The following is a 17,854-nucleotide window of genomic DNA, read 5'->3' as shown; positions in this document are numbered from 1 at the left end:
AGTCTTCACCTCTGTAACACGGGGAAAGGATAGAACCGACCCCACAGGCTTTTGAGGCTCAGATTGAAAGCCCAGCAGTTGTGTACCCCCACAAACAGATCTTCCTCTTCATCCTCTTTTTTCCCTACAAAGGCAAAATGTTAGTGGTTGTGGACCAGGTGGGGCCTGGAACTCAGAGGGGGGAGCCTGATCTCCAGAGGCTGACCTTGCAGCCTGTGAAAGTCTGGGGTGAGCTGGCGAGCCTCCGTCTGCCGCGGCTTCCCCATCTGTGAGCCGGGGGTCCAGTCACACCTGTGTCGAGGGCGGTCGTGCCGGGGTGCTGAGTGCTTCGCCGGTACATACTGCTTAAAAAACGCTGCCTTGTCTGCTTATTACTCCTAAGGTGTAACCTCATTGTTTGGGGGGTGCTTTGGGACCTGAGGGAGAAATTCAGAATTTTCCTGTCATGCATTTTGTCTTAAGTCTTCTGTAGAAGGCAGAGGCCTTCAGTTTGATCTTGGCTTTTGGGATTTTTTTTTTTTTACTGTCCCATTTCCTGTATGGAAAAAGGGATCTGCGCCTTTAAGTTCCCAGCAGCTGAGTGGGACACTGGCCCTTTAAAAGCACATTACAGAGTTGGAACTTAGCCTTTGTTTAACTTGCCTGATTAGTCCCAGCGGACAGGGCTGGAGTGGTATGTCTAGGACCGGAGTGGGGCTGGACTGGCTGGGCCCACTGGGACCAGCCGGCCGCGGGCTGTCTTGCCCTGGCCCCAGGGCTTCCGGGGCCTGGCGATCCTGGTGGCTGTGCTGAGGGCGGGTGAGTGGCCTGAACAGAGGTTGGACCGAGGGAGGCTGGGAAGGAGGGAGGTGCCAGGCTTAGGGCTGCTGACCAGCCTCCTGACCCCAGGGAGACGTACTGAGGGGTGGGCGCTGCCCCATCCTCAGAGCGGAGTGACCAGTGCCCGGTGCTCGGAGAGGTTCGGGAGACACAGGTCTGCCCCCTGCAGACATCTGCCGCCAGCCCAGAAGTGGAAGCACTTGGGACGGTGGCAGGAGGCCGAGAGCAGCTGATGCTGCTTTTAGTTTTTTAAAAGAGGGAAATCCACTGAGTCCTTCCATGGGTACTGGAGGCCTTTGTGGCCGCTTCACCAAGAACCAGTGCTGAAAGTTTTCTGGGCTGAGGAGCTTGGCCTTTGGTCCCAGTCGCCCAAGGCTGGGCTGGGCTGGGTGGGGCTGCACTGGGCTCTTGGCCCCAGATCGCCTGCACCTGGCCCGGCACAGGACTCTCTTTCCCCCTTCTCCCTGCCTGGGTCTGTTTCCTGATGTACCGGCCTGCAGCTGTGGAGGAGGTGGGAATGGTGAAGACCAGGAAGCCTGGTCTGGACCTGGAGTGTTTGGCGCCAACTTAAATATTTGGGCCCGGGTCTCAGTGATGTGGTGCTCTTGGGAGAAGTCGGGGTTTAGCTTGTTCCAGGCCAGATCCTGTGCCCCTTGGTCACCTCCACATTCACCACCTCTGCTGGGGAGCTGCTGCAGTGGGTCACCTCTGCTGGGGAGCTGCTGTCACCTAGGTGTTCTTCTCACTGCTTTCCAGACAGGGGACACGACCTGCCCAGGTCACGGAGGAGCAGCAGTGGCAGGGCTCAGTGTGCTTCTAGTGACCGGGTTAAGTCACTTGGAAGAGGGCATTGGGTCACAGATTTCCGTAGTTTGGTAAAAGCTCAGGGAATCGACAGGCAGTGTGGCGAGTTTGGAGCTGGAGCTCAGATGCCAGGAATCTGGCCCTGCCCTGGTGCCTATGAACTGACCTAGGGCGAGCTGCTGGACCTCCCCGAGCCTCCACTTCCCAGTGTTCTTGGGAGTGGGGTGCACAGGGGCAAACCCCTGGTTTGCTGTTCTGTCAGACTTCCCGGAAGTAGTGTCTTCAGGCCAGGCGTTGTGGGTGAGAAAGTACTTAGTTGCTGGGCGTGTTCTAAGCAGAAGTGGGCAGCCCAGTGTGATGGAGATACACTATACGGGGATACGCAAGGACAGCAGGGATAGGTTTGAAGTGTGTGGTCTCATTATCATCCCAGGGGGCTGGTGGCAGATGATGGACAGGGCATTGTTTTCAGGATCTCCACTGGCCTGTTGGGATTTGGAACTCTGGCCTTGGGTAGGCCCCCAAGGCCTCTGAACCTGTTTGCTTAACTGCAGTTGGGTTGGCTGGACTGTGTGAGGGGCAGTGACTGGGGGGGTCTGCACATTGTGGGGCCAGTGCCTGCCTGGTACCCTTCCCCAGGAGTGTGGTGAGGGGGGCAGGTACTTAGAATTACCTATGGCTTTGGTATCGAGGAGCAGCCACTCCCTGGTTTTCTCGGACGTGGTTTCTCTGAGTTTCTGGGGCCCTGAACGCAGCCGTCCTCTCGTCTTGTGTGCGCCTGGCTGTCTCCTGCCAGCTACAGTCTGGAAGCAGAGCTCTGTGGGCCTGGAGGATTGGGGGAGCTGAGTTCCAAGACCCTCAGGCTCGGCATTGGCACACTGGAGGTGCTCAGGGACTTAATAATGGGGACTGGGGGTCCTTAGCACGGTGACCCTCCAGCACGCTCTGGCAGCGGTAATAGCAGCCCATTCGAGGTGCGGGAGAAGCCAATTTGAAGTCTGCTCTCCCTTCACCCCAGGGCTGCCCCTTCCTCTTGTCTCCCTGAGATCACAAAGCCCCTGTCTTCTCGCCGGTGGCTGGAATCGAAGAGACGGTGGCACTGTGGCTGGAATCTAGGGGTCAGCATTTGTTCCCAGACGTGTCCATCTCTCCTTGAGGTGCCTGTTTTTGTGGCTTCCACTCTTGAGCCTGCTCTTAAGTAGGAGTCCCTCGGGTTCTCTGGAGTCGATTGGCAGAGAGGCTTTTTGAGGCCCGCAGGCACTGGGGCCAAGAGAGGTAGCTTGGAAGTGTCACGGCCCAGGAGGAACTAGGACCCTCCTGAGAGCTGTGGGTCAGAGGGGCGGAGTGCCCTGGAAGGCAGAACTGGGGCTGAGCACAGAGGTCTTTGCAGTCAGGGTACCCCCAGAGCACCAAAGGTGATGGTATCCCCATTTTTACTGATTGAGACATACAGGTTATTTTGACCAAAGTCCCAGAGCTGTATGTGTACGTGTTTGTTTTTAAGGAAGGAGGCCTTGCCACAGTCAGCAACCAGCGTGGCCCAGGAGCTGGGACTGTGTTGACAAGCGGCGGCCCTTGGTTGAGGTGCAAAACCTGGTTCCCAGGGACGGGTGAAGGACAGTCCTCAGGATGCGGCTGGCTGGTCCCAGATCTTGGGCAGAGAAGTGAAAGGAGAGAAGACGCTGCCCCTGCTCCTGCCCTCCCATTCTGTGGAGAGGCCGGTTGAGCCAGGAGGGCTTCCTAAAGGTGGAAAGCTGGGAGGATTGAGAAGCCGGAGGGAAATAATCTCCTTTGGGACTTGAAGTCCTTGTTTCCAGCTCCTTTTCTTATTTGGCTACCCTTCCACTCTTGGGTCATGAGTTTCCAGGCCCTGAGGCAGCTGCTGGAGGTATTTATGGTCCCAGGCGGGGCTTGGGGTGGGGAGAGCCAATCAGAAACCAGCCCCACTCTTGGTGATCTGGTCTGTGGGACCAGGGGGGTGCCTGGGGGTGCTCCCATGTGTGAGGAGGAGTCTGGCACAAACTGAGCTGCCAGGGAGGGAACACCTCGGCCTTGACCCATTCTTGAGGGTTGTCCAAGTCGAGAAGGGGGAGGCGGGTAGGGCCTTAGCAGAGGGACCTCATGAGTACATCTGGGTGCTGGGACTGAGTGTCAGGATGTGATCGATGAGGCTGGGGTCAGTCTTGGGGAAACTGAAGGGGGCCTGGGATTTGAGGGTGTCATTGTCCCTAATCTTTCTGAGAGGCACCCAGGTGGTTTCTCCTGGGGAGCAGGGAGTGGCCTGGGAGTGCTGCGCTTAGAAGCAGAAGGGGTGCTTCGCCCTCACCTCACTTTCAGTTTGCCCAAATCCTATTCAACGAGTGTTCCTCAGATTCTCTTCTTTTAAAATTCAGGGCACTTCACTGTTCTACTGAGGTTTATGAATGTTTAAAAACTGCTTTGCGGTCCCCAAAGTAATTTGACAAGTCTGACAGCTATTGATTAAAAACCCGAAATTATTCAGGCTGCAGGATGACTTGGGGGATTAGATGGAAAGTTTTTTTGTTTCTTCTCTCTCCGAGTGCCCCTGCCATCTACCCCTCCCCCCCTAAATGAGACCTAGGGTGGTAAATCTGTTCCTGAATGGTTTTTTGAGAACTCCATTAGGCTGCAGACTTATCCCAGGCCGGGAGGAGATGGCATGTCCAGATATTCAGTGCCCCCTGCCCTGGGGCCCAGAGCCAGCACCTCTCCTCTCTGGGCTCCCCGGAGCCTCGTGGCCACACCCCCAGCAGGCAGCTGTGAACGCCCACTCTGACCCAGTACGGGCGGCGTTGGGATAGGGGTAGTTGTGCCTAGTCTGCGGCCCCGAAGTTTACAGGGAGTGGCCCTGTTGGGGGTTTTATGGCATCTCTGAAGTAACTTGGCCGGTGAGCAAACAGCAGCAGAGAAGAGGGAATTTGCTCAGGGCCCCAGCAAGTCTGGTCCCCGAGGTCACATGCAGGCTAAGGGTGGACCCACGTCTCCCTGGCCAGGCTGTGCCTCCTCGGGCACTGGCTGACCGGATGCCCAGCCTCCAGGCCTGGTCAAGCAGGAGGTCGGTACCAGGACTGTCCCTCAGAGGGGACCCCAACTTTCACTTCTTGACCGTGTGACTGGGCCAGGCTCCTCATGTCAGCACACCTCAGATGCCTCTAAGCCTTTGGATTACCTAGGGCATTTGTGGGAGCTGGCACGTCAGACCCGTCAGAGCCCCCCTGCTCCTTCCCACGGGGTGATACTGGCTTTCGTGCAGGGGTGTTGGCAGAAGGCTGCGCACTGGTGTGCTTACCCTGCAGCACGTGCCTTGGAAGCCCCTTGGAAAGTAGGTGCTTAGTGAGCAGCTGTTAACTCCAGGTGCTGCAGGCTCGGTCTTTTGGTCAGCTTGTAGTAGGACCCAGGACCAGGTCGCCAGGAGCCAGGCCTCGGTCGTGCTGGAGCCACAGCACACGAGGCGCTCCTGTCTTGGTTGCCAGGGTTAGACCCTCCTTTGCCAGTTTAGCTCTGCATGTTGGGGAAGCTGGGCCCCCAGGGAAGGGGAGGGGAGGGGAGGGGAGGTGGCCAGGTCCCTCCCAGCCCAGGTCTCAGTGTGCAAGTGGGGCTGGGCCCACACTGGTTCTGGTGACTGCTGGGATCTGCCTGCCCCTTCCCCAGCCTGGGTTGCCAGGTCCTGTCCTCTCAGGAAGCCTTCCCAGGCAGGACGGACAACCTCCCGGCCTTTTAAGGACAGACTCAGTCTCCCCAGGGCCCTGGAGCCACCAGCAGCTGCGTTCTCCTCCCTGCCCCTGGGACTCCGGGGACTTCCCCTGGGGCCCAGTGTGAGCAGCGGTTCCCAGGCCAGCAGGGCCAGGCGGGGGGTTGGGGGGGGGGGGTTGGGGGGGCGGGGCTCTGCTGGATGTTCCTGGCAGGGGATTGCCCTGTTTGTATCCTGCAGCAGCATTCCCAGGGGGTCAGCTCCTCCCCCTGACTGTGCTCGAGGACCTGCAGAGCATTCTAGGGCAGCTCCCTGGGCCTGCCTGGCGGTGACAGGCCTGGTGGCATGTCTGACCTGAGTCCAGAGCCTGCAGTCCTGCAGTGCTCAGTGGCATCTCCTCTTCCAGGAAGAGCCTCTTGCAGGAATCTCCCCCTTCCTGGTGGCACTGGCAGGGGCAGGGGACAGGTGAGCATGGGAGTGGGAGACTCAGATTCTGCTTGGGAGTCACAGGCAGAGAGGCCATCGTAGCCCCCTCAGCAGTGTCTGCCGCCCGTCCTCCAGGCACCTCATTCTCACCTCCCTTCACTTTAGGAAATTAAGGACTTTTTGCTGCTTCCCAGTGCATTTGAGTAGATTTTGCCCTCCTATACCCTCCCCGCTTCCCCCACCTCCCCCCCCCAACCACTGTTTGCAGAGGGGAAAACATGGAGGCATGGAGTGTCGGATCCGAGTGGTCAGGGCAGAAGAACAAAGTGGGCTTGTCTCGTCACCCCACTCTCGGGGGCATCACCTCCCTGGAACTGTCAGCAGCAATGGTCCTTCTCCAGGGTTGGTCACAGCTGCTCCTCGGTGGTATCTGGCCATGAGGACTGAGCAGAGCAGCTTGCTCCACTAGCTTGCTCCCCTGAGCATCTCCTGACAGTGTCCCCACACCCCTTCCAGCAGCCGGGGAGGTAGTATGTTGGGGTCCCACTTATGGATGAGGAAGCAGCGGCCTAGGGACTGAACAGTCTTCAAGGTGCTCTGGGGTTTGTGTTCAAAGGAAGAGTCCAGTTTGCTGCACTCTTGCACCCTGGGCCCTGCCCTGCGTGTTCCCAGTGTAGAGAGAGAGAGAGAGAGAGAGAGAGAGAGAGTGTGTGTGTGTGTGTGTGTGTGTGTGTGTGTACACTCCTGGGGCTTACTCTGCAGCCTGCCTGCGTGCACTGCATGGCCTGTTCCCCCAACAGCTCCCTAGCGGTGTAGGCATCTTCTCAGCAGCGTGTCAGAAAGGGGTCCCCAGCTTCTGCCAGCACTTTCAGAGATGCGTGGCACTCCCTCTAAGACCAACCCAGCCTGACCCATTTGAGGGCAGCTTATACTGAGCCAGACTTGCTGCCCTTCAGGGCGAGGCAGGGCAACTCCCCCTCTCTCTTTGAGATTTTGAGTGTGACTCTGACCCTCTTATTTTCTAGACTCTACACCCCCTCTCTCAACTTACCCCACCCGTAACTGGCAATGTCCCTCCACATATCAAGTAGGGCATTTCAATTATTGCATGTTTTGTTTTGAGGTCCCCCCCCCTTCTTGAAATAATGGGGAATTTGCTGAACTTCTGTGTCACTAGCCTTTTAAGAGAGAAAAGGATGGAGCTGAAGAACAGCTCGTGGGTTGGCTGGAAGGCCATCAGATAGGCTGTGGCCTGGAGCCCGGACAGTGTCCCGTTGTTCCTGCTCCGCTGCCCTCACAATGGGCTGCTGTTGGGGCCTGGCAATAGCCCCGCAGCAGCCCCGCCTGCCCACGCTTCCTGGGCCCTGGGCAGGGGCTGCCCGCTCAGCCAGCCCCCTGCCTCTGCCTCCCCCACCTGGAAGGAGTGGCGTGGGACACCGTGAGCTGGTCAGCTGGCTCTGGGCCCTCCCGGTTCTGCCATTTGTGGGGTGACGGCAGGGCCAGGCAGAGGCCCAGCCTTGCCCAGTGGAGTTAGTCTTGGACTCTGCTTGGACGGCTTTCAAATCCCAGTCGGCCGCTTGCTGCCCCTGTGCACTTAGACAGGTCACCTGGCCTCTGAGGTGTGGTCCCTCAGCCCGGGGAGAGGAGTACCGGGGTGGGGGGGGGGGGCGGAGGCTGTCATGAGGTTAGTGGAGGAGACAGTGGGAAAGGTGGAAGCCAGCAGGCCGAGCCACACAGCCTGGGCACGCCTAAGCTGTCTGTCTGGAGAGACCAGGGACAGCGGCGTGGAGGTGGCCTCCAGGCTGGACTTTGAAAAGTAGAAAAGAAGGATTTTGTGGGGCTGAATAATGTAGGTTCCAGAGAAAGTGTGGACAGAGGCCTCCCTGAGGGGTGACTTTGGAACTGGTCAGGAACCAGCAGGGAGGAGAGCCCAGTCTCTTGCCGGGGGTGGTGAGGGGTAGAAAGGGGTGCTCCATGGGGGGCTCGGACTCCAGGGGAGGCACGGGGACTTGGTGCTCTGGAGACTGGGGGGAGGGGCAGAGAGGCCTGTGCTGCCTCCTACCCAGTGTGGCATCGCTCAGTGGTGTTCTTCATTTGCTCCGCCTCCTTTTTCAGATAAGAAGATGGGCCGCAGGGAGTTGGGGTTTAGAAGCGCCTTGGGAGGATGAGACCCTGGGAAGGTGCTCGCCCTCTCTGAGTAGGTCTCAGGTTCTCCTGTTAGGCCGGCAGAGAGCGAAGTGTCCCCTTCTTCCACCTCGCGAGGATTCTGCGAAGGGATACGTGTGATGTTTCCTGTGGACTCAGCCTAGGGTCGGCCTGGCGCAGGGTGCCCTGCCCACCACACCGGCCGAGAGGACAGAGCCGCCTTCCCTGACAGACCAGCAATACCTCCAGGTCTCCCTCGACCCATCTGCCCCCATTCCTCCTCCTCCCGTGAGCTTGGGCCGCGGGGCGGGTTTCACTGCCTCCCACCCTGTCCCTTCCACCCTTACTGACACGGAGAAGGCCTGGGAGCAGGGAGGTCCCGGCTGCCCAGCTGTAACCAGGACGCCTTAACCCAGCACTTTCCGCAGCCCTCTGCTCAGCCAGGAGCCTTCCCGGCGCAGCGCGGGCCAGCCAGGGCATGTTGTGGGCAGGGGGGTGGGGAGGGAAGAGGACAGAAGGGTTCTGTGGCCGCAGGCGCTAGGCTCTGGCTACTCCGGGGGCTCCCAGGGGCCTGCGGGGCTCCTGGACTGCGGTTCGCAGGGCCCCCTGTGTCTTACTGGCAGACCCCATCTATGAATCCGCCGGCCGCCTCCCTCTTCTCTCCCCACGCCCCAGGCAGGAGGAGGCCGCAGCACGGGGCTCCTCCCTTTGCACTTCCTGGGTCCCTACTCCACCCGCCCTGGCTCCCAGCATCCTTACCTGGCAAGGTTTCCAGGCCGGGCCAGAAATCCGCCTGATCCCGGCATGAGGCAGGGCGTCTCTGGCACTGAGGTAGGAAGCCCCAGGCTGGGAGGGAGGCCTGCAGTCTCCTGTGAGCTGGGTGGCCCCAGCTGCCGTCTCCTCTGAGGGGACCAGGCCACCCACACTGGTCAGTGCTGAGCAGGAGGAGGTGGGCCCTTTGAGCAGGCCTGAGGGCTCCCCAGGGCCAAGCCTGTGGGCTCTGGAGCGGTGGCTCACAGCGCGTGTGTGGACAGGGCTGAGGCCCAGAGAGGTTGGGTGATGCTGACCTTCTTCAGCGTGTCTCACAGCTGCCTTCTGGCCTGTCCATTCTCCTCTAGCTTCCAGAAGCCCTGCCTGAGGGCACTGATTTGGCCCAGGTGATCTGAGCCCGACCATGTGCCCGCTTCGTGGGGCCGTGGGGTCCCCTTGGGCTGGGATCCCAGTTCCAGCTCTTGACTCCCACACAGTGCCTGGCATGGGGCTCTCAGATGCAGAGGATGCTTGCAGTGGAGCTGAGGAGCGTGGAGGGTGGCCACCACCAGCCTGGGAGGCCCTCTGGGCAGTACCTCTCAGACTCATCTCTGCATTCTTGAGCCCCTTGCCCGGGCGGTCTTGGCAACGGGTTATGGGCTGTGAGGCCTGGGGGGATGTGGTGGGTGGTGACCCTGCCAGCCTGTGTGTCCCTCAGGCTCGGGACCCAACCTCTCTGACCTGAGGTAGGTTTTTGTTTGGTGAGACGTGATGGGCCCAGCTTTGGGCCACTGGAGGCCGGGAGCTGAAAGACAGGGTTGAGGGGGGAAAGTCTGGCCCGTCCTATCTCCCAGTTCCCATCTGGGCCTTGGATGTGAGCAGGAGCAAGGCCTGCCCAGCTTTTGTGCCTGGGGTGCCCTCAACAGGCTGGCTGGTCCTGTGCCCCAGCAGTGGGGGGGGCTCCGCTGGGCCATGCTGGTGCCACTGACTGTGGAAAAGGAGAGGCTCTCCCAGCACTGGTGCAGGTGCCATCTGCCATGCTGGGGCCCAGCGCTCAGGCGAGTCTTGCCCGGCCACAGCAGGGAGCAGCAGTTCCACTTGGGTCAGGCTCCACGTGGCACCAGAGGGTGTCAACTCCCTCTGCTCTTTGTACTTGTCAGACCCGCCAACTTGGGGTCCTGGGCCCTACATACTGGCATCTTGGGTGCTGTGTAGACTTCTGCTCCCTTGCGCATTGAGCCTCAAGGTCCTCACCTATGAAATGGCATGGCAGAGGCCCCCAAGTCTGCCTGAAGACTGGGGGCCAGTGGGGGTTGAAAGGGTGGTTGCTCCAGCCGGGGGGCTCTGAGCAGACTCTGGGGTGGAGGGGATGGACGGGGCCGGGGCAGGAGGAGGGGAGAGGCAGGCCCAACCTGACATGCCTGCTGCCCACCCCAGGTCCCATCTGATGCCAAGGCTGAAGGAGTCTCGCTCCCACGAATCCTTGCTCAGCCCCAGCAGCGCGGTGGAGGCGCTGGACCTCAGCATGGAGGAGGAGGTGGTTATCAAGCCTGTGCACAGCAGCATCCTAGGCCAGGACTACTGCTTCGAGGTGGGTCCCCTTCTGGAGAGCCAGGTCTCCTCCTGACCCCGTCCCCTGTGCTTTGTGGTCTCATCGGCGACCGGGCTTTTTGAGACCAAGGCCAGAATCCGCTCGTAGCTTTCAGCTCTGAAGACAACAACTGGGGCTAGGAGGCGGGGCATCATTCCTGCTCTGTAGGCAGGAGGCCCCGCAAGTGAAAGCCTGTGTGGGTTGCCAGAGGCCCTGCCTCAGCCCACTCACCCTCCTCTAGCAAGCCCTCAAATACACTGGGTAGTGTGGCCCCCTTTTCTGGGCCTGTCTCCCCCCTGTAAAGTGAGAACTGGAAGCTTCCCAGTCCAAGCATCTCACAACCCAAGGTTTGAGAGCAGAGAGCCAGATACCCACCTGGGCTGGGCAGGGCTGCTACCTGGAAGTCCCTGGGCTCTCCCCCACTGGCCCGGAGAAGGCGAGAGGTCACACATGAGCCTGAGCCCGAGCCAGGGCCATGGCAGTGATGTCGCAGCTGTTCTTGGGAACCTAATTGCTTCTCCAATTATTCATATTCTCTTCCTACCTGTTTCTGGGGAAGCTTCCCACCCCACACTCCCACACCCAACAGTCTTGCATAATTCGGGGAGCTCTCTGGTAGAGGGCTGAGCCTGGTAATGAAATTATCCATGGGAGGGAGCACTGGTGTGGCAGCTCTGGCACCCGAGCCCTGGGGGCAGGAATGAGCGGTGCTGGCATCTGCCCCGTGTGCATCTCTGGTTCAAGAATCCTGGTCCAGGGCCTTCCCGGTGGCGCAGCGGTTGAGCGCTGGGTTGCAAAGCTGCCCGCAGCCTCTGCAGCACTGGTTCGATCCCCAGCTGCTCCCCGGCCACCGGAGGAGGGTCCCACATGGTGCGCAGACCTCTCCTGCCGCCCGCTGCTCCCCTCAGCAGTGTACTTCGGTCCTTCTGCCTTCTCTGCTCCCCGCTCTGGCTCTGGTGGATTCTCTCACCCTCCCGCGCTTCTGACTGTACCCACTGCTTGTATAAATAAAGAAATAAATCTTTAAAAAAAAAAGAATCCTGGTCCAGCCGGACTCCGCTGGGCCTGACATCCTTGCCTGGGTCTGTGTGTGGCCATTTGTCCATAGCAGGGGCTGCTGAGGCCAGTGTAGGCCCTGGAATGCTGGGTAAGGTGTCTGGATTCCCCCTAGGGCGAGGGCTGGGGGCAGAGTGGGAGTAGCATGGGCCAGCTCCCTCGCTGGTGGATCCTGGAATGTGAGCCCAAGTCACCTGTGAAATGGGGGGGTAAGGATTCCAGGCAGGGGGCCCTAGGACCCTGCACTCCCAGGCAGCCCAATTCTTGCATCTCCAGTCTGGCCCCCCAAACGTTAGACTTCTGTGACCATCACTGTTGCCACTGTTCTTTGCAAAAAAGAACCATCTGCAGAGATCAGATGGCACTGAGGTCATCCTGTGTCACCTGCTGTGTCCATGGTGCCTGTGGCTCCATCTGGAGAGGGAGGCTTGGGTTAAACATTGTCCTCTGGTCAGGGGCCCCAGGCCACCTTCTCCCGTCTCAGGGAGGGCAGGGTCAGGGTGAGAAAAAGGCTTTCCTATTGACAGAGGGTCCCGGGGTGGGGTAAGGAGCCAGGGCTGGGCCACCCTCCTGTCACTCCTGTCACTGGCGGCTCTGTGTGCTGCTTGCAGACCTGGAGTGCACGGGTGGCTGTGTGCCTTGTGCCTCCTCCCGGAGCTGTGGTGCAGAGCCCAGAGGCCTTGCATCGTGCCCAGCCCTGCTGCGTCCCCCTCCCTGTGACACTGTCCTGCCCCTCCCACCAGGTGACAACGTCTTCAGGAAGTAAGTGCTTCTCCTGCCGGTCAGCAGCCGAGCGGGACAAGTGGATGGAGAACCTGCGGCGAGCTGTGCACCCCAACAAGGTAGGCCTTGAACCCTCTTGCCAAAGCATGGGGATACGGTTAACCCCAGAGCAGGCAGGCTCCAACCTTAGGGGGCAGAGGAAGGGTCCCTGGTGTGAGTCGGGGCGGGGGGTCTGTGAGGAAGCAGGGTCCCAGTGGGTGGTACTGTTGGCTTAGAAAGAGGAGTCTGGTGCCAGACTGCCTCTGCCCTCGAAGCCACACCTCTGTGGCTTGGGCCACGGAACTGAGTATTGGGCTGTTGGGGCCCTGGGTCCTGGGTCCTCCTGCCTGGAACTTTTATCCGCTCTCTCCCGGGGCCAGTTCTGCCCAGCCAGCCGATTCCAGCTTAGACATCTATCCCCTCCTCCAGGTGAGCACCGCTGACCCAGGCTGGTGCCCTCCTCTGGCTTCCCAGCGCCCCAGGCTTTCCCCACCTGGTTCATGGGACCCCGCCTCTAATGACTTGCTTCTGTGTCTGCCCCCAGACCTGGGTGAGTCCTGGTCACGGTGAAGTCACTCAGGAAAGGGTCCTTAGCAGCCTCTTGGTGACTTAGCCCAGTAAACAACACAAGAACTAATAAAATTTTTATTTTATAACTAAAACGAGGCACAGTTGCTGCTGTGTGCCACGTGTTGTCCTAACCTCTTACTTGATTTCTGTTTTATTCCTGTAAAATGGAAGAGGGGCTGGAGGTTTCGAAAAGTCACTTGCCCCAGTCGGGTAGCTGGTACGAGGCAGAGCAGGGATCCAGCCCGGGCCGCAGATTCCTGAGCTACCCCAGCGCCCCCCACCACCTTCCCGACCCTTCCCAGCTCTGAGGGTGCCCCTGCTTGGGCCTGGGCTCTGGGCGGCCCCCGTCACCATGGCCCTTGTGCACGTGCAGGACAACAGCCGGCGGGTAGAGCACATCCTGAAGCTGTGGGTGATCGAGGCCAAGGACCTGCCAGCTAAGAAGAAGTACCTGTGCGAGCTGTGCCTGGATGATGTGTTGTACGCCCGCACCACGGGCAAGCTCAAGACGGACAATGTCTTCTGGGGCGAGCACTTTGAGTTCCACAACCTGCCGCCCCTGCGCACCGTCACCGTCCACCTGTACCGCGAGACCGACAAGAAGAAAAAGAAGGAGCGTAACAGCTACCTGGGCCTGGTGAGCCTGCCTGCCGCCTCCGTGGCCGGGCGGCAGTTCGTGGAAAAGTGGTACCCGGTGGTGACACCCAACCCCAAGGGCGGCAAGGGCCCCGGGCCCATGATCCGCATCAAGGCCCGCTACCAGACCATCACCATCCTGCCCATGGAAATGTACAAGGAGTTCGCCGAGCACATCACCAACCACTACCTGGGGCTCTGCGCCGCCCTGGAGCCCATCCTCAGCGCCAAGACCAAGGAAGAGATGGCATCGGCCCTGGTGCATATCCTGCAGAGCACGGGCAAGGTGAAGGTGCGTGTGCAGCGCCCTCTGGATCAGCGCTGTGACCCGCGCTCGGTTACCCACACTGACCCTTGCCCACATCACGGCGTGCCGCTCCGTGGGGCACTGCTCACAGCCAGGTGGGCTCCCTAAACGCAGGCAGCATCGTGGAGTGGTGGCCTTCAGGCCCCTCCTCAGGTGGAGCTGATCGCTGGGGCAGGTGTGGAACCTATGAACAGTCTTGGCTTTCAGTGAAGTGGGTTTCAGGGCCTCCTCGACTGCCCCAGAGGGCTGACCCCTGGGTGGCATCTTCCAGCACACACATCCCTGTAAGAGGCTTGGCTGACATCCCAGTAGGTAACCATCAGGGTACAGCACCCCCTCACCTCCAGACTCACATTCCCACATGGGCACAGTCGCTGTTGCAGCTGTTCTAAGAACCCACGGGAACAGCGTCGTCCCCAGGCCACCCAAGCGGGCGCCACCTCAGGGCTGGGGTCCCTGCTCTGGCTCTACACCTTTCACCTTCCAGTCCTCAAAGTGGGCCCGGCAGCCCACAGGCCATGCCCACCTCAACCCCAGCCCCCCTGTACAAGCTCCCCACTGCCTGCCTGCCCCAGATGGTTATGGCCTTGGACAGGTCACTTTCCTCTCTGTGCCACGCACGCCCCTCCCTAGTTCTAGCTGTAAGGGGAGTTGTTCCTTGGCCCAGCACTGGGTCTTTGCTGGCCCTGGGTGCAGGAAGGCCCACAGGCATGAGCAGGGGCCAGGGTGAAACTGCATGGCCTCATCCAACACTTATCTCTGCTTCCGCGTGTTCAGAGAAGGGGCTCCCCGAGGTCACCTATAAGTCTGGAAGGGGTCCTCAGGCTGTGTGGTTCCTGGGCCTAACTTAGTCTGTGTTTCAGGGCCACTTGTGTTTTCAGAGGGCCCCAAAGATGTGTGCACTGGTGTGAGGGATTTCCAGAGCCCCAGAAGCCCTGGGCCCCTCTGGTCACCTGGCAGCCTCTGTGCCTGGTGGTCCTGTCCTACAGTTACCCTCCCGGTCTCGACTCCCTGCGCGCCACCCACGCCTGGTCACAAGTTGACAGTGGGTGTGAGGAGTCTGGGACTCCAGAGGAAGGGATGCCCCCACTGGTGCAGTGTTCCCATGATGCCTATGCAGTTGGGACAGGTGTGGGCTGGGGCTCCTCCAGCATCAGCCCCGGCACCACATGTGGGACCCACAGTTGTCCTCCCAGGAAGTCTGGGCCCCAGAGCAGTGAGGGCTGCAGAGGTGGCACACCTTCCCCTCCAGCAGGGCAGTGGCTACCGCCGTCCTCACAGCTGGACAGCCTCGCCTTCTCTGGGGGGGCTACACAGGAGTCTGCGGTAGGGAGTGGTGGGGTGGCAGCAGTCACTGCGAGGGTGGTGCCTCTCCTCGGCACAGGTCGGGTGGGATGGGAAGGGAGTTCTGCTCAGGTTCCCCAGACAGGCCTGGTCAGGACTAGAAAAGGGTTGGGGTCCAGCCTGCTGGTGATGTGGGCTCATGGTTCCATGTGGCATGCCCAGGCTGCCTCCGGCCTGGTCCCAGCTCAGAGCCACCAACTCTAGGCGCCCCCTCTCCAGGCTGCCTGCCTTCCCCCCCCCGGCACCCCTAAAGGTAGGCATCAGCAGCTTGGCAACAGTGGCTTCAAGAAGCAGGGGCTTCTCCAGGCTGGGGAGCTGGTCTGGATGCCTTGAGAACCACCTGCTGGGTGGCTCAGGTGCCCTCTCCTCACCTCCCGTCCCCTCAGGACTTCCTGACTGACCTGATGATGTCGGAGGTGGACCGCTGCGGAGACAATGAGCATCTCATCTTCCGGGAGAACACGCTGGCCACCAAGGCCATCGAGGAGTACCTCAAACTTGTGGGCCAGAAGTACCTGCAGGACGCACTAGGTAGGGGGGGGCAGGCCAGTGGGTGGCAGCCAGGGGTGGGGCCTGGCCACCAGGGCCTCACACCCCCTCTGCCCTCCTGGACACAGGGGAGTTCATCAAGGCATTGTATGAGTCAGACGAGAACTGTGAAGTGGACCCGAGCAAGTGTTCAGCCGCCGACCTCCCCGAGCACCAGGGCAACCTCAAGATGTGCTGCGAGCTGGCCTTTTGCAAGATCATCAACTCCTACTGGTCAGTGCCGGGCCCCGCGCCCCTCTGGGGCTCAGCTACACTGGGCCCCCGCCAAGACCCCCTCCCTGGGCCTGGCCCTTTGCCAGGGTGCCGGCAGTGTACCGTGCGGGGTCCGTTCACACAGCTCTGGGGACTCACTGGGGACACACTTGTAACCTTGCCATGTCCAGGGGCTCTGAGACTGGCACTCACCCTCTGCCTGACCCTGCTGAGTCCACTGGGCCGCCAGCACCCTGTCCAGATCCTTTTGGGCTGGCATGTAAGGGAGCGTCCAGAGTAGAGGAGGGCACAGGTGAGCCGTGTGAAGAATGTCGAGTGGCAGCCCTTTGCATGTGTTTACTCCTGAGTGCGGAGGCCGGCAGGGCTCTGCTAGGGCACCCTCCTGGGGTCTGGACCAGGGCCCGAGACTCCTCATCTGTCGTGTGGCTTGGTGCCCAGGTCAGAAGTTTGTCAGCAGGAGCTTGTGTGGGGCCCTGGACACAGGCAGGCCTCCTGCTGGGAGGGGAGGACAGCGTGGAAAGAACTGGACTTTAACTAGGACAGACAGCTGCCGGCTACTGCCAGTCCCAGGAAGGAGCAGGCGTGTGTGGCCAAATTGCTCATACCAGGTCTGCACTGGGAGCCTGAAGCAGACCCTTGGGCTCCTCCTGCAAGGCCAGGCTCCCGCTCCCGGGGGTCATGTGGCTGGCTGTGCTGAGTGCAATCTTGTTACTGGAGGGAGAGACTGTCCTGGACCCTGCTGCAGCCCTGAGCAGTGGGGTGATTTTCACACTGGAGGAACTGCCAGATACAGTCTCACTCCAGCCCAGGTCCTGCGCCCCCTCCCCTCCTGGCCCTGTCTCCTCGTCCCCCTCTCTGCAGCCAGACCTTTCTTGGCTGGGGCCTTTCAACACACCTTCTTCTGCACACGCACCCCCCCTTCCTGCTTTAAGGCCTTATGCCCTGCTCCAATCCGTGACTCTCTCTCTGACACCAGCCACTGCCCCCACCTCCGGAGCGCACTCTGTCATGGCCCCGAGCCCATCGGCATGCAGTTGAACCTGTGCTGGGATCCCTTCCCAGCCCATGCCCAGAGCCCCCCGGGGCAGACAGATCATGGGCTCAGAGCTGGGCACAAGAGGGCTGTGCAGTGATTTGCAGCTCCTGAAGGGGAGGCAGAGGTAGGCCTGTTCAGAGAGCGACAGCCTGGGGTGGGGAATGGCCAGAGCCAGTGGTGTGGGCACCCCCTGCCCAGGGCCCTCTGCCCCGAGGGGCACGAGATGCTCCCTGCTCAGCGGGGGGCGGGGGGTGGAGCACATCCTACCCTTGGCTGGGCGGTATGCTGACCCTTTGCCCTGCTCCCCAGTGGGCTGGGCGTGGGGCGCAGGGAAACATATCCGTGGACAATGGTTTTCCATTTCCTCTTTCTGGCATTATCAGTGGCTCAGAAGCGCCTCTCTGTTCTGCATAAGGTCATAGAGAGAGGTGATCTCAGCGCCCGCCCCTGCCCAGTCCTGCACCAGGCACTTCAGGGGCCGAGGCGAGGGCCTACCACCCACGCTTCTTCCCCAGCACGCCCCTGCCGGTCCAGCCACGTTCGGTGCCAAAGAGCTTGCTGCCTGATACACCCTCCTAGTGCCTTCGGGCTCTGTGAGCTTGGCAAGGCCGGCCTTGTTCTCACGGTGAGGGTCAGAAAGCTGGAGCCCAGGGAGGACCCGGCACGTGCCCAGCTCCCTGTGCTCATGACAGAGCCAGGCATTGGCTGGTTCAGGGACACCAGATCCTGAGCTGCCCCAGCGTGGGAGGGAAAAATAGGAGAGCCACTAAAGGTTGGCCTGGAGGGTTCTGACTGTGGCAGATTGGGCTGCCCAGTGGGGAGAGCCCCTAGCGTGCCAGGAATGCTGTCGCTCTGGGCACGTCCACGCCTCCATTTCCTCCAGCCAATAAGTGGAGAATGGCCTTCTCACCTGTGTAAGCATATTTCTCTCCTTGGAGTCTTAGAACATTAACTCTGGGGAGAGAGGGAGCCGCAGAAGCCAGTGATGGCGCCGAGGAGCAGTGATGAGTGGGGTTGGATTTTGGTTGCACTCCCCTAGGCCCAGAGGCCTGCTGTTCCAGGACGTGGGTGAAGCACTGGGGGAGCTGGTGCTTGTCAGAGATGCTGTTTAGGCCTGAGATGGGTTCCTCTGTG

General features: G+C 60.5%; 1 protein-coding gene across 4 annotated transcripts in view; it reads left to right on the top strand.

Moving 5' to 3' along the window:
• Positions 1-17,854, top strand: part of DAB2IP (DAB2 interacting protein) — a gene marked incomplete at its 5' end in the record, with an annotated part of 172,206 nt that overhangs the window by 141,164 nt on the left and 13,188 nt on the right. For 3 of the 4 annotated variants that reach the window (XM_084238730.1, XM_084238729.1, XM_084238732.1), the window contains 5 exons: positions 10,094-10,247; positions 12,047-12,145; positions 13,009-13,563; positions 15,309-15,453; positions 15,540-15,684. In XM_084238730.1, the coding sequence (XP_084094856.1) occupies positions 10,094-10,247; positions 12,047-12,145; positions 13,009-13,563; positions 15,309-15,453; positions 15,540-15,684 (1,098 nt within the window). Of the gene's footprint in view, positions 1-10,061; positions 10,248-12,046; positions 12,146-13,008; positions 13,564-15,308; positions 15,454-15,539; positions 15,685-17,854 lie in introns of all 4 variants that reach the window. The other variant, XM_084238731.1, reaches the window with a different exon arrangement.

The sequence above is a fragment of the Talpa europaea genome, assembly GCF_964194135.1.
Source record: "Talpa europaea genome assembly, chromosome: 7".
Lineage (NCBI taxonomy): Eukaryota > Metazoa > Chordata > Mammalia > Eulipotyphla > Talpidae > Talpa > Talpa europaea.
This window is presented reverse-complemented; position numbering and strand designations above follow the sequence as displayed.